This window comes from Pleuronectes platessa, chromosome 5, assembly GCF_947347685.1.
Source record: "Pleuronectes platessa chromosome 5, fPlePla1.1, whole genome shotgun sequence".
In the NCBI taxonomy this organism is placed as follows: domain Eukaryota; kingdom Metazoa; phylum Chordata; class Actinopteri; order Pleuronectiformes; family Pleuronectidae; genus Pleuronectes; species Pleuronectes platessa.
The window spans coordinates 8,872,127-8,883,820 of record NC_070630.1 but is presented as its reverse complement, the minus strand read 5'-3'; the positions used below and the strand labels follow the sequence as shown (position 1 = coordinate 8,883,820).

General features: G+C 40.6%; 2 protein-coding genes across 2 annotated transcripts; both read right to left on the bottom strand.

Annotated features, from left to right (window-relative positions):
- Positions 1 to 280: 280 nt before the first annotated feature.
- Positions 281 to 5,963, bottom strand: acad8 (acyl-CoA dehydrogenase family, member 8). Its single transcript, XM_053422644.1, has 11 exons — positions 5,809 to 5,963; positions 3,615 to 3,715; positions 3,327 to 3,496; positions 3,003 to 3,112; positions 2,810 to 2,886; positions 2,584 to 2,721; positions 2,317 to 2,452; positions 1,015 to 1,112; positions 764 to 916; positions 572 to 674; positions 281 to 470 (listed from the first exon to the last, which is right to left on the bottom strand). Exons 1-11 carry the CDS (start codon positions 5,927 to 5,929, stop codon positions 415 to 417), a joined length of 1,263 nt encoding a protein of 420 aa, XP_053278619.1. The 5' UTR covers positions 5,930 to 5,963; the 3' UTR covers positions 281 to 414.
- A 1,687-nt stretch (positions 5,964 to 7,650) lies between these two features.
- On the bottom strand, positions 7,651 to 11,666 carry LOC128440631 (vacuolar protein sorting-associated protein 26B-like). The gene is made up of 6 exons (XM_053423403.1): positions 10,982 to 11,666; positions 9,891 to 10,047; positions 9,568 to 9,732; positions 9,012 to 9,187; positions 8,760 to 8,902; positions 7,651 to 7,935 (listed from the first exon to the last, which is right to left on the bottom strand). Exons 1-6 carry the CDS (start codon positions 11,202 to 11,204, stop codon positions 7,798 to 7,800), a joined length of 1,002 nt encoding a protein of 333 aa, XP_053279378.1. The 5' UTR covers positions 11,205 to 11,666; the 3' UTR covers positions 7,651 to 7,797.
- Between the last annotated feature and the right edge of the window lie 28 nt (positions 11,667 to 11,694).

Sequence of the window (11,694 nt, the reverse complement as noted above, 5' to 3'; positions counted from 1 at the left end):
TGTAACTGCCATCAGCTGTGCCTTGAGCTGTGTGCTACTGATGGCATTCTAAATGCTTAACGGTGTTGTATTAGCATTAATAAGCAGAATAGCTGGAAATCCAATCATCACTTAAGTGTTGGACAGGAGGAAACTCTGACCTGCAGATGGCGCTGAATGAAATGTTATTTGAATCTCTGTGCAATGTTGACTGAAATATTTCACTCTGGATCAGAATGAGATGAGCAGCTCATGATTTTTCACTGTAGCTAGAAATAAAACCCCCCAAAAAAAACTAATATACATTTCTCACTTAAAAAACTATGATGCTGGAGGCAATTCAAGAAACAAGTCACACAGTAACAAACCAGCGATGGAGACCAGAACAATATGGTCACTAGTGAAGTCACTTCCAGATCCAGGGAGGGAGATTCATCACGACTCGGTCAGAAGGTTTCGGGAAATAATCATCCTCATCACCTCGTTTGTTCCTTTAAGGGAAACAAAAAACAGGAGAGACACAAAAAAATGTTAATGCAAAATCAGTATCTGACAACTATTTAAATGTGAGGAAAACCTAAAATGAGCTCACCCTCCAGGATCTGATGCACCCTGATGTCACGCACAAACTGCTGCACCGCGTAGTCTTTGAGGTAACCGTACCCGCCGTGCATCTGAAGCGCCTGGTTGCAGATCTGTTCAGGGAGCAGCGAGACATGCAACAGTTAAAAAAACTCTGTGACAGTTTTCTTCAGAGTCGACGAACGCCTCTTTTATCGCTCACATCAAAGCACTCGTCTGTCGCGAAGAGCTTGGCCATGGAGCAGAGATAGACGGCGTCGGATCGGCCCTCCTGCAGCGCCGTGGCAGCTTCGCGCACCAGGAGGCGAGAGGCAACCAGCTTGGTCGCCATCTCTGCCAGTTTGAACTGAAGAAACTACACAGACGGGCACAGACAGAAGGGAAAGATCAATCACAGACATCTTTTTAAACACACACAGGGTCAGCGGCTGCACACTGAATTTTGGTTCTTACCTGGTTGTTGGAAAGTGTCTCTCCGAACTGTTTGCGCACCAACAGGTGATCCCTGGCGAGCTGCACACACGCATGAGCCGCCCCCAGAGAACAGGAAGCTGTCGACAGAGTATACAGGTGAATCAGAATCAGAATCAGAATTATTTTTATATCCATGTATATTTGCACATACAGGAAATTGCCTTGGTGTGGTTGGTGCACTTTACAAACAACAAATTAAAAAACACAATATCGAACAATATAACAATATAAAAAAACTTAAACTGAGGATGTGAGGAATAAAAACTAGGGACAGCTTCTAGGATGTTTTATGAAACTTTCTGAACACTAGTAAAACTACCAGAGCAGAGTCATACAGTCAGAAAATGTCTCTAAATAATAATACAATTTAACATTTTACCTTTTTAACATGATGAAAATTACATTAAATTTAAGACCAAAATTGTGATGGAAATACAGACCAAAAGTGAAAATATATGTTCATATTTATGTCTATTAGATTTCACCACTTTGATAACTATGTAAGTTTGAAAGATATTCGAGTATTTCCAGGATTTAACTACCACAATAACTCGTCCTTTTCAAGTCACTGATTATTAAACGTGCATTTTCCCATGTTCATAAACTAAGTTGCAGACTGGCTAGATAAACATTAGTGTAACGCAGAAATTTGACCAGAAACATTCTAACAATGCAGTGCATTCCCAAACTAATAATTCTTCTTCTTTGGTCTGGCAGACAATAGACAATAGACATGTTCATGGTGCCAAAAAAAGCTTAGACCCGTCCCATCTGAATTTAGGTTAATGTAATACTTCAAAGCTCTTTTATTTGTGAAACTGGTTTTAAGACTTTTAAAGCTCTCTGTAATTTATATCTAAAATAATTCATATCTGTGCTGCGAGCTGTTGGTTAAACCAGACTGAGAAACTCTGTTGGTGTTGAAATCAGAAAAGGTGCGTTTGACCTGTTATGAATTGAATTTTTCATTCGGTAAGTGAATGTTTTATTTCCTCTCAAAAATGTACATACTCATATTCTTGATTTACTGTCGGCTTCAACAACCGCTCTTCATGTCTTCACCACCTCCGGACTCTTTTTAACAACATGCTCATATTTTATTCACAAATCGGTTGCCAACAGACTCATTCACAGCTGCTCAGCAGATTGACTGTTCAGTTCTATAAAATCGAGTTTTTATGTGTGATCATTTCCACGACCTCTCCAGCTAGAGGGATAATTCGGGTGTCAGAAGATGCTGTTTAATGAAGGAGTGATTATCTATGTTGTTTTCCTCCTCACCGATATTAATCCTGCCTCCGTTCAGTCCCTTCATGGCGATGCTGAAGCCTTGACCTTCCTCCCCCAGCCGGTTGCTCACTGGAACAGCACAGTCTTCAAATATCACCGCTCTGGTTGGCTGAGAGTTCCAACCCACCTGAAGAACAACAGCTGAGTGACTGTGATGTAATTCTGCCATCTAGTGGTTAACTGTAAAAACTACAACGGCGCAAAATAATCCCAACAAAGCAAGTCAAATTGAATTTACAAGCCAAAAATACACTTTACCTTTTTTTCTTTTTTGCCAAAACTGAGGCCTGGCGTTCCCTTCTCCACCACCACACACGAGATGCCTTTGGGTCCTTTGACTCCGGTTCTGCACATCACAACGTAAACGTCCGTGTCTCCTCCTCCACTGATGAAGGCCTGGACAATCATCGAGAAATGAGCTACGGGTCTGAATCGGCAGTTCATGGTGCGATGTGAAGCCACGTGTGAGCGTTAACTTTAATACCTTGGTACCGTTCAGGATGTAGTGGTCACCTTGCCGCTGAGCAGAGGTCGAAATTGATGCAGCATCACTGCCGCTGCCTGAAGTCAAAGATCTCTGCTTTATTCACTTTGAAAACACGGGGTTCCTACACGTTCTCAAACATCACATTCAAGGACTTTTCAAGAACTCTCTTAAATTCACGAATCCAACTGACCTGGTTCAGTGAGACAATAAGAAGCCAACTTTTCCATGGAGCAGAGATCAGGACAGAACCTCTCCCTCTGCTCGTTGTTGCCGAACGTGTCGATCATCCAGGCGCACATGCTGAAAAGAAAGGATCGGAACTGTCAGGGGAAATATATCCAGCTATCATAAACATATCTATCACTATAGTGTCCAGTATATTGGTCATAATTAACACCCTTTAACGTTTTTTTATTGTTTTCACCACTCAGCCATCCTCTGGTCGTCTGAACAACCAAACAATTCATCTTTTCATCACATTTAAACTTCATCATCGCAGTGTGAGGGATTGTACTTGTGGATACTGATGTACGCCGTGGTGCTGACACATCCCGTGGACAGAGCCTCGAAGATCACCGACGTGTCCAGGCGAGAGAGACCCGATCCTCCAACTTCTGGCTGAACGTAGATCCCTCCAAACCCGAGCTGTGCTGCTTTCCTCATCGTCTCCACCGGGAAGATTTCCTGGAAAGAAAAGGAATAATGAACGGTTCTTACTGTTACAGCCGAAACAGAACCTGGTTCTGTCTTCAAATATTACTCACAACTGCTAATTCTTAAACCAAGTGATCGACTATTGTACCTTCTGGTCCCACTCTGCCATGTGCGGAGCCATCTCATTGGCTGCAAAGTCAAAGGCCACTTTCTGGAACTCCCTCTGTTCATCGGAGAGTCCGTGAGCAGCTGTCAACAAAGAGCAGAGAACATTAAGTACGACTCAAAGCCAATTACATGCACTTATCCCGGTACCTGTATATGTAATCTCAGTCCTGCATAAATAAAGATATAAAGTAATAAAACTATTGTATTTCATTTGTCAGTCGATTTTGAATTTCTTTGGCTGGCAGGAGACCTGAGGCTGCAGAAAGTACTGATACGAATACTAAGCCTGGGGGAAGAGAGAGAAAAGCTCTTTATCAAATAAATGTATCAATATGCAATACATCTGTATCTGATGGTTTCTTTTTTTAGAAGAAGATATGTGTAAATGTAAGAAGAAATGAGACCACAGCTACAGTCTCTTATTCAGCATCCTGCTCTTGAGCAAATAAATAATTGAGGGTACTGTAGCTAATGAGCAGCTCCAGGACACAGTTAGTCAAATTAAAGCAAACAACTCAAATGATAACTGAAAATGACTTCAAGCCTTTAACCGTGTTCCCATCAGATCCATTTCACTCCACTTCAGTTGGTGTTAAGTACAAAATGTTTTCCTCATTATATCAACTGATCAAGGGATTGAAAATAGCCCCAATATATAAATGTTTACGTATTGTTGTTATTAATAAAAAATTCTTATTACAGTCACATATTAAAAACCCTCTCTATAGGTCGAAAATTGAACTAGCTTTCTTTTCTATTTTTAGTCCATGTTGAACCTAGTACTTTAGGTATGGTCCATGTTGAACCTAGTATTTTAGATATGGTCCATGTTGAACCTAGTACTTTAGGTATGGTCCATGATGAACCTAGTACTTTAGATATGGTCCATGTTGGACGTAGTATTTTAGGTATGGTCCATGTTGAACCTAGTACTTTAGATATGGTCCATGTTGAACCTAGTATTTTAGATATGGTCCATGTTGAACCTAGTACTTTAGGTATGGTCCATGATGAACCTAGTACTTTAGATATGGTCCATGTTGGACCTAGTATTTTAGGTATGGTCCATGTTGAACCTAGTACTTTAGATATGGTCCATGTTGAACCTAGTACTTTAGGTATGGTCCATGTTGAACCTAGTACTTTAGGTATGGTGCATGTTGAACCTAGTACTTTGGGTATGATCCATGATGAACCTAGTACTTTAGATATGGTCCATGTTGAACCTAGTACTTTAGGTATGGTCCATGTTGAATCTAGTACTTTAGGTATGGTCCATGTTGAACCTAGTACTTTAGGTATGGTCCATGTTGAACCTAGTACTTTAGGTATGGTCCATGTTGAACCTAGTACTTTGGGTATGATCCATGATGAACCTAGTACTTTAGATATGGTCCATGTTGAACCTAGTACTTTAGGTATGGTCCATGTTGAATCTAGTACTTTAGGTATGGTCCATGTTGAACCTAGTACTTTAGGTATGGTCCATGTTGAACCTAGTACTTTAGGTATGGTCCATGTTGAACCTAGTACTTTAGGTATGGTCCATGATGAACCTAGTACTTTAGGTATGGTCCATGTTGAACCTAGTACTTTAGGTATAGTCCATGTTGAACCTAGTATTTTAGATATGGTCCATGTTGAACCTAGTACTTTAGGTATGGTCCATGTTGAACCTAGTACTTTGGGTATGATCCATGATGAACCTAGTACTTTAGGTATGGTCCATGTTGAACCTAGTACTTTGGGTATGATCCATGATGAACCTAGTCTCCTCAAGGACCATAAACTATCCTGTTTATGAGCTCATCAGAGGAACGGGAGATAAATGTGTAATATGAATCTGTATAAACAAACTTTGTTGAAAGCAGTAAACAATAAGGAAGATGTATGAAACTCAGGTTTAGTGACAGTTACCCTTCCCTCACTGTGTCACCTTCGTGAGGAGAGGGGCGGTGTTAGTGAGGGGTGTGTGTCTCTCTGACCAATGACAGCTGTTCAAATCTAACATTTAAAGCTAAATAAACATGTCTGTGTTCACTCGTTCTCATGAATTAACAGTAAATGTTACAGCTGTAGAAGTTAGCTGACGTGCTCGATTTGTTCACCCGGTACAGTTCAGAAGGTTGTGTGATCTGTCATTTGTAAATACATCCCGCTCTTTCTTGACTTACGGTCAACGCATGAAGCGATCCCCCGTCTGAGTGAGCTCCTGCCGGGAAACAACCTCTGGTTCCTCCTGCAGATGATGGAGCTCAGTCTGAACACTCTGGATAAAGGTCCTGCTGCCGCCATGTTTCTACTCACAGCCTTATGTCACCGAGCCGCCGCTACTGCTGCTGGGAAATGTAGTTTTATCAGCAGGAAGGCTCAAAGCAGATTTGTATGAAGTACAGCGCCCTCTGTGGCCATATGTGGTAATTGATCGTGTTGGGGTATGGGCTGTCTATGTAGCTTTCTAGTGTGTGTGTGTGTGTGTGTGTGTGTGTGTGTGTGTGTGTGGTTGTGGGTGTGTGTGGGTGTGTGTGGGTGTGTGACTGTGTGAGAGGAGATAAAACCCCTCATCAGTGGAACACAGATGTCATCTCGGTGACTGTGACTCAAGCCTCTGACTTCTCCCAGGTGGAGATTAAATTTGAATTCTAAAAGAGGGTGAACAGGCATGGCAGAAAATTGTGTGAGTATTGATAAAGTATTGTGTGTACAGTGCATGCATGTGTGAGTTTTAATTTCCATACAGGTGCAATTTACTCAACGGGCTTAAAATGTTCTTGGCATCTACTGAAAGTTAAATATATGAAAACACAGTCCAAACAGATGAGTTATAATTTCATTACAAGTCTAACAAAGCTCTGAGAAAACAAAAAGAGAAAACTCTTCCTTTCCAGTTCTGCCAGTCTGTTTGAAAGTAACACCTACGAGCCTTTACACCTGAACGTCTCCAAATGTGTGTTCACTGCATATATGTAGTCCACTGTTGCCCAAACCAGTTTCAGTCAGTTTAAGAGTTTCAGGCATTTATAGAAACAGTTGCATGTGTTGTTTAACAGCCTGTTTCTATTTAAAAAATCTGAATAAATTCTTTTCCATGGTGTTGTGGGGCTCGAAATGTCAACACAACTTACCCAAGTGTTGCACGATGTGGTCAAACTGAAACTTATTCACGTAATGTTTTTATTATTTAAGCAAATTCATCTATTCAACACAAGCAATACAGACTCTGAGGTTTTTCCATTTGGCATCAATTTATTAGACTTTTGGGGACAAGGAGTAAGAGATTAGCATTTTTGCAAAAGATAGATCGTTCTACTGTAACTTCTCTTGGGTTAAAATACTAAAATCATGTTAGAGGCAGGAAGATTTAATTAGCTTGATACACTGAGGCACAAATTTCAAGTCTCTAACAAAGATGATAAAGAGGACTTCATACTATCAGATCTGAATACAAACACTGTGACACTCTTTTCCTAACACCACCGGAATGCTGAGGTAAGCACATGGACGTGAACGGTCGTTTTGTGGCACCGTGTACTGTAGAAGCAGTGTACACAACCTAGCACAGGGTAACAGGATTCATCTGGTCTTATGTACAGTTTCCTTTTAAAAATGTGTTGGAAAATAGATTCCAGTTTCCACTTCCACCGGGGTTTTTTATATGCAAACACACAAACACAAACCCAAAGAGAAAAGGGTGTTCAGCAAGATATAGCAGTGCAAAGTTATCTCAGATATCTTGACCTAATAGCAATGTTAGGAATGCGTTTATTACACATGGAATGTCGGCCACATTTAGATGGAAACTCATGACATTTAAGTCGCATTAATAAGGAGACAGATAAATCATTTTATCCCCAAAAAGCGTGAAAATGTGTAAAAAATCCAACAACTTCACATGAAACATTTTACACGGCGGACATCGCGACAGGTGATTAGTTTGATTCCCATAAAGAAAAAGGAAAGTATTATGAGGAAGGTGAAGAACAGCAGCCTGGCGCCACTTTAATGCCTCATGCGAACGGTTCCATTGGTCACATGTCTGCCTCCCTTCTTCCTCCCCAATAAAACAGCTGCTTGACGAGATGATGTACGGTTGACGGGTGCCTTCACTACTCCGACGCAGACGCTGATGAGTCTTGTGTGAGGAGACGGGGGGTGCGGCGGCTCTACCCGCTCTCCTCCCTCGCAGCCCGCTCCAGGGCGCTCTCCGAAGCCGCCGAGCCCTCGAACCGCTGAGAGGCGATGGCGGCCTGGTGGGACATGCTTTTCCTGACCACGTCGCCTTTCCTCCACAGTGTGATTTCCTGTAGAAGGAAAAAAGGTAAGAGCAAGTTAGTATTTAGACTTAGCTTGATTATTTATTTGCTTTATGTCCATGTGCACTGGTAAAATTAATGGAACTGTATATTAAACTTAAGATCATGTCAATAACCTGGGTTTGCTCATCAGGGATCTCACTTTAATTAAATGTATTGGTTCTGTTGGTGATTTTTTATTTCTTTATAGAAAATGGAGCAAGAATCTTTGTCAGTTTCTCAATCAGGAATAATTTCTGGTTTCCTTCTTCTCCTATAAAAGCAAACTCAGTATGTTTGGGCTTTTGACTATTTGAAGATATCACACTGGGTGTTTGTGAAGTTGAGATGTGCATTATATTAATTTTAGTAATCATCAGAATAATAGGCAATAAAATACCTGTTAGTTGAAGCCCTACTATGAATAAATAAATATTTAAACACTCAAAAGGTGTCGGCTGGTTTCAGCTCTTTATCTGTTTGCACATTGGTTCAATAGAACATCAAACAGACTTTATTCTGAGGAGCTGGCAGAGTAAAGTTAAATGTCCAGTTTCTTAATGGATGTTTCTATCTTGGGTCTTGACCATACACACTGTTAACTCAATAAACCTTTGTGACCCATCCATTAGGGTATTAGACATCTCTAAATTAATCAGCTTTCTCCAGCAGATATGTAACTGTATTCAGAGGGTCAGTGAAACCAGGTGCTACAGTTGCAGGGATAATTCTGGACTCAGATTAGTGCCAGATGTAGAGAATATTCAGATCATTTTAATACATGCAAACACTGAGCAGGAGAGAAGCCGCTCTCCTCTTCATCCTGATCTTACCTGCTGTTTGAAGTAGCGTCGCTCCTCCTCATCGATCAACACCAGGTTCAGGTAGTAGCGCACAGAGAACTTCTTGTTGATGTCTCGCATCGTTGGGGTCAGATCATAACCGGCCAGAAATAACCGGATTGGAATGGATTCCCCTGTAATTAGAAGTACAAGGTATCAGATTAGATTTGAATTTATTTTAACTAAAAAATAAGTGTTCTATATTTTAAAGAAACTTGATAATTATGAATCAGTGTTGTTTACCCCTGACAGGAGCGCCGTCCATGATCTCATACTTGGCAATAGTGTCATTTTCATGGTATACACTTGGGCCGGTGCCTGTTGTCTCACGTTTGATTATATCAATCTCCATGTGCCTTATCTTAATCCTCACCAACAGGAAATAGATTTTCCCCACAATAACATCTTTCAGATGGTACCTGTCAAAAAATAAATAGAACAAAGACACAAGCAAAGAATGAGAATTAGAGCTTTAAATAAATAGGTTAGTATGTGTACACTCATCATTTATAAACTGAACAGATGTTTGTCTGGATGCTTTAAATTGTATCCAGAAATTGCTGTTGATGGATTAATAAAAGTATTCAGTCTGAAACTGTTATTATAATGTCATCATTCAGATTAAACGATTTTCTGTCTTTAAAAGGGATTTTGTAAATTCCGTTTGAAAAGTACCAGAAAATCATGTTTATTATTTGTGTCGGAGATTTTCATGTCTAAATATGAAATATTCGATTCAATCGAAAGAAAATCCGCTGACAATAAGTTAGTTTGATCAATTGGGGAAAAAAGCTCTTACTTGGATTTATTATACTCAAACTCGATGTGGAGACAATCTTCGATTCCAACCTCCATCTTAATGGAAGAGTTGAGTTCGGGGTAAGTGCTCAGTGTGTGGACCACGATGTCCATCTCTTTACTGATGTCATTTAGTCTTCGGATCACTGTGGCGCGAAGGAAATATCTGCAAATGGAACAAACAAATGTTAAGTTGTTATATAATTGCATCAAACCTGCAAAGTAAACACAACCAGTGTTAGTGACACCACAGGACAGGCTGGTTAAAGAGTGACACTCAGAGTCACTCATTTCACTGCCTGTAAAGTGAATGATCAAACTTACCTTAGCTTGACATTCTGGCCTGTGTAGGACTCGTAAGGTTTTTCAACATGAGTGAACTCAAAGTCGAAGGTCTGCGACTGAGTTATTTCACCAGGTCTCGCCAGATCTTTGACCAGCGAGACAAACTCATGATGGTTTCCTCTGTCGTAATACAGCTCTAGAAAAGAAGAATCGGTTGCAGTTGTTTTATGATTGCTTCTCATAAAGTACATTTTGAACAGATATACATCTATGATTTGTTTTATTTTTGTTACAAATGGGGGAAAGGGCAATACTTTTTGTATTATTATGACAAATAACTGTCTTTTTGAAATTCCACTTGCACAAAGCAATGCTTTCAGAGTTTTACCCTAAGAGAAATAAGATTATGGGAGGGGGGGATTGCAGAAAGGGGAAGTGCTATGCTTAAGGATGGGCATTTCCTATCTTTAAAGAAAGCAGAACTTAATAGTAAAATAAAATTGATAACTTATAACCAAAGGCAGAATTATACTACAGGAATATAAGTTTAAATCGTTAAGTGTATTTAAAAAAATTAAATGCTTACTAAGTCAATAGGACTCCTCATTTCCCTAAGTTATTCCACAATTGTTGTGCAAAATGGTTTCATATGTAGTGAGGTTCAAACTAAAGTTCCAACCTTTTGTGCAATTTTATTTTATTTTACTAAAAATTCATTACTGCACCAGTCAATGGTTCTAAATGACTGTGTTATTGTGAGGATGGTCTCACAGTTTCCCTAATAATCAAATACAAGAAGATGTATTTTACATATATTGAGTGATGACTCTGCTAACTGTTGTGAAAAGGTAATGCACAGAAGCCAGAGTGTGAAATGTGTGTAAACTTGGTGTGATTGTCAATGTTATTTTCATCAATAGCAATATAACAAAAGTTAACTTGTTAAAGCACAGTGAGGAGGATTGACACACAACTGATCTGCCTCAATGAGCAAAGGAGCTAAAATGACTCAATAGGAATAAACAATAATGGCAGTAGAAAAAATAAAAGTAATAAAGGAAGACATATGAATAAAAGTGTGACAATACTGGATATGAACTGATCGTAATTTGTAGGTGTGTGTGTTTTACCTATTTGACCAACGAACTCGATCTTGATGCCCTGGTGCTCCAGCCTCTTCCCGGGACTCTTCAGCGTGACGTTCACTTTCCCACTCACGGTCTCTCCGTCGTAGAAGAGGAAGTACTTGTCCTTCTTCCCATCCTCGGTCTTGTGCTCGGCTTTCTTCCGCGTCTCGGCGTCGTTCAGCACCACGTCGATCTCTGCACTCTGTCCGAAGCTGAAGAAACTCATGGTCGCGTCGCGCTCCTCTTATCTCGACAAATTAAAAGGCGCAAACCCCCAGCAGTTTGCTAACGTTGTGAAGAGGAAGACAACAAACACACACAACACAGCGGATGCCTTCTTCTCTGAGCTCACACACACACACACAGAGAGAGCTACACAACCACACAGCTACACCTGGAGGAGACGAGGATGCTTCTCAGAAACACTCCACAGTAGCTACATGTCCGCACTCGCCTCCGCCGATGAAGCTAAACGTGAAACGACGTCTGGAGGGAAAACGCGCAACAACACGTCCATTAGCACATAAGCACGTTAGCTGCCGGTTTCCTCTTCTGTCTCGCGCTCTGCAGCGGCTTCACAGACACGAACAGCAGCTTCACGCTGAGGAGGAACCCGACATGTTTGTTTTCTCTGACACAAACTGTTGTCAAACCACCAGGAAGTGCGAAACCTGGATGACACGACTACTTCCGGGTGGGGGTTTTCAGAGTAAAAG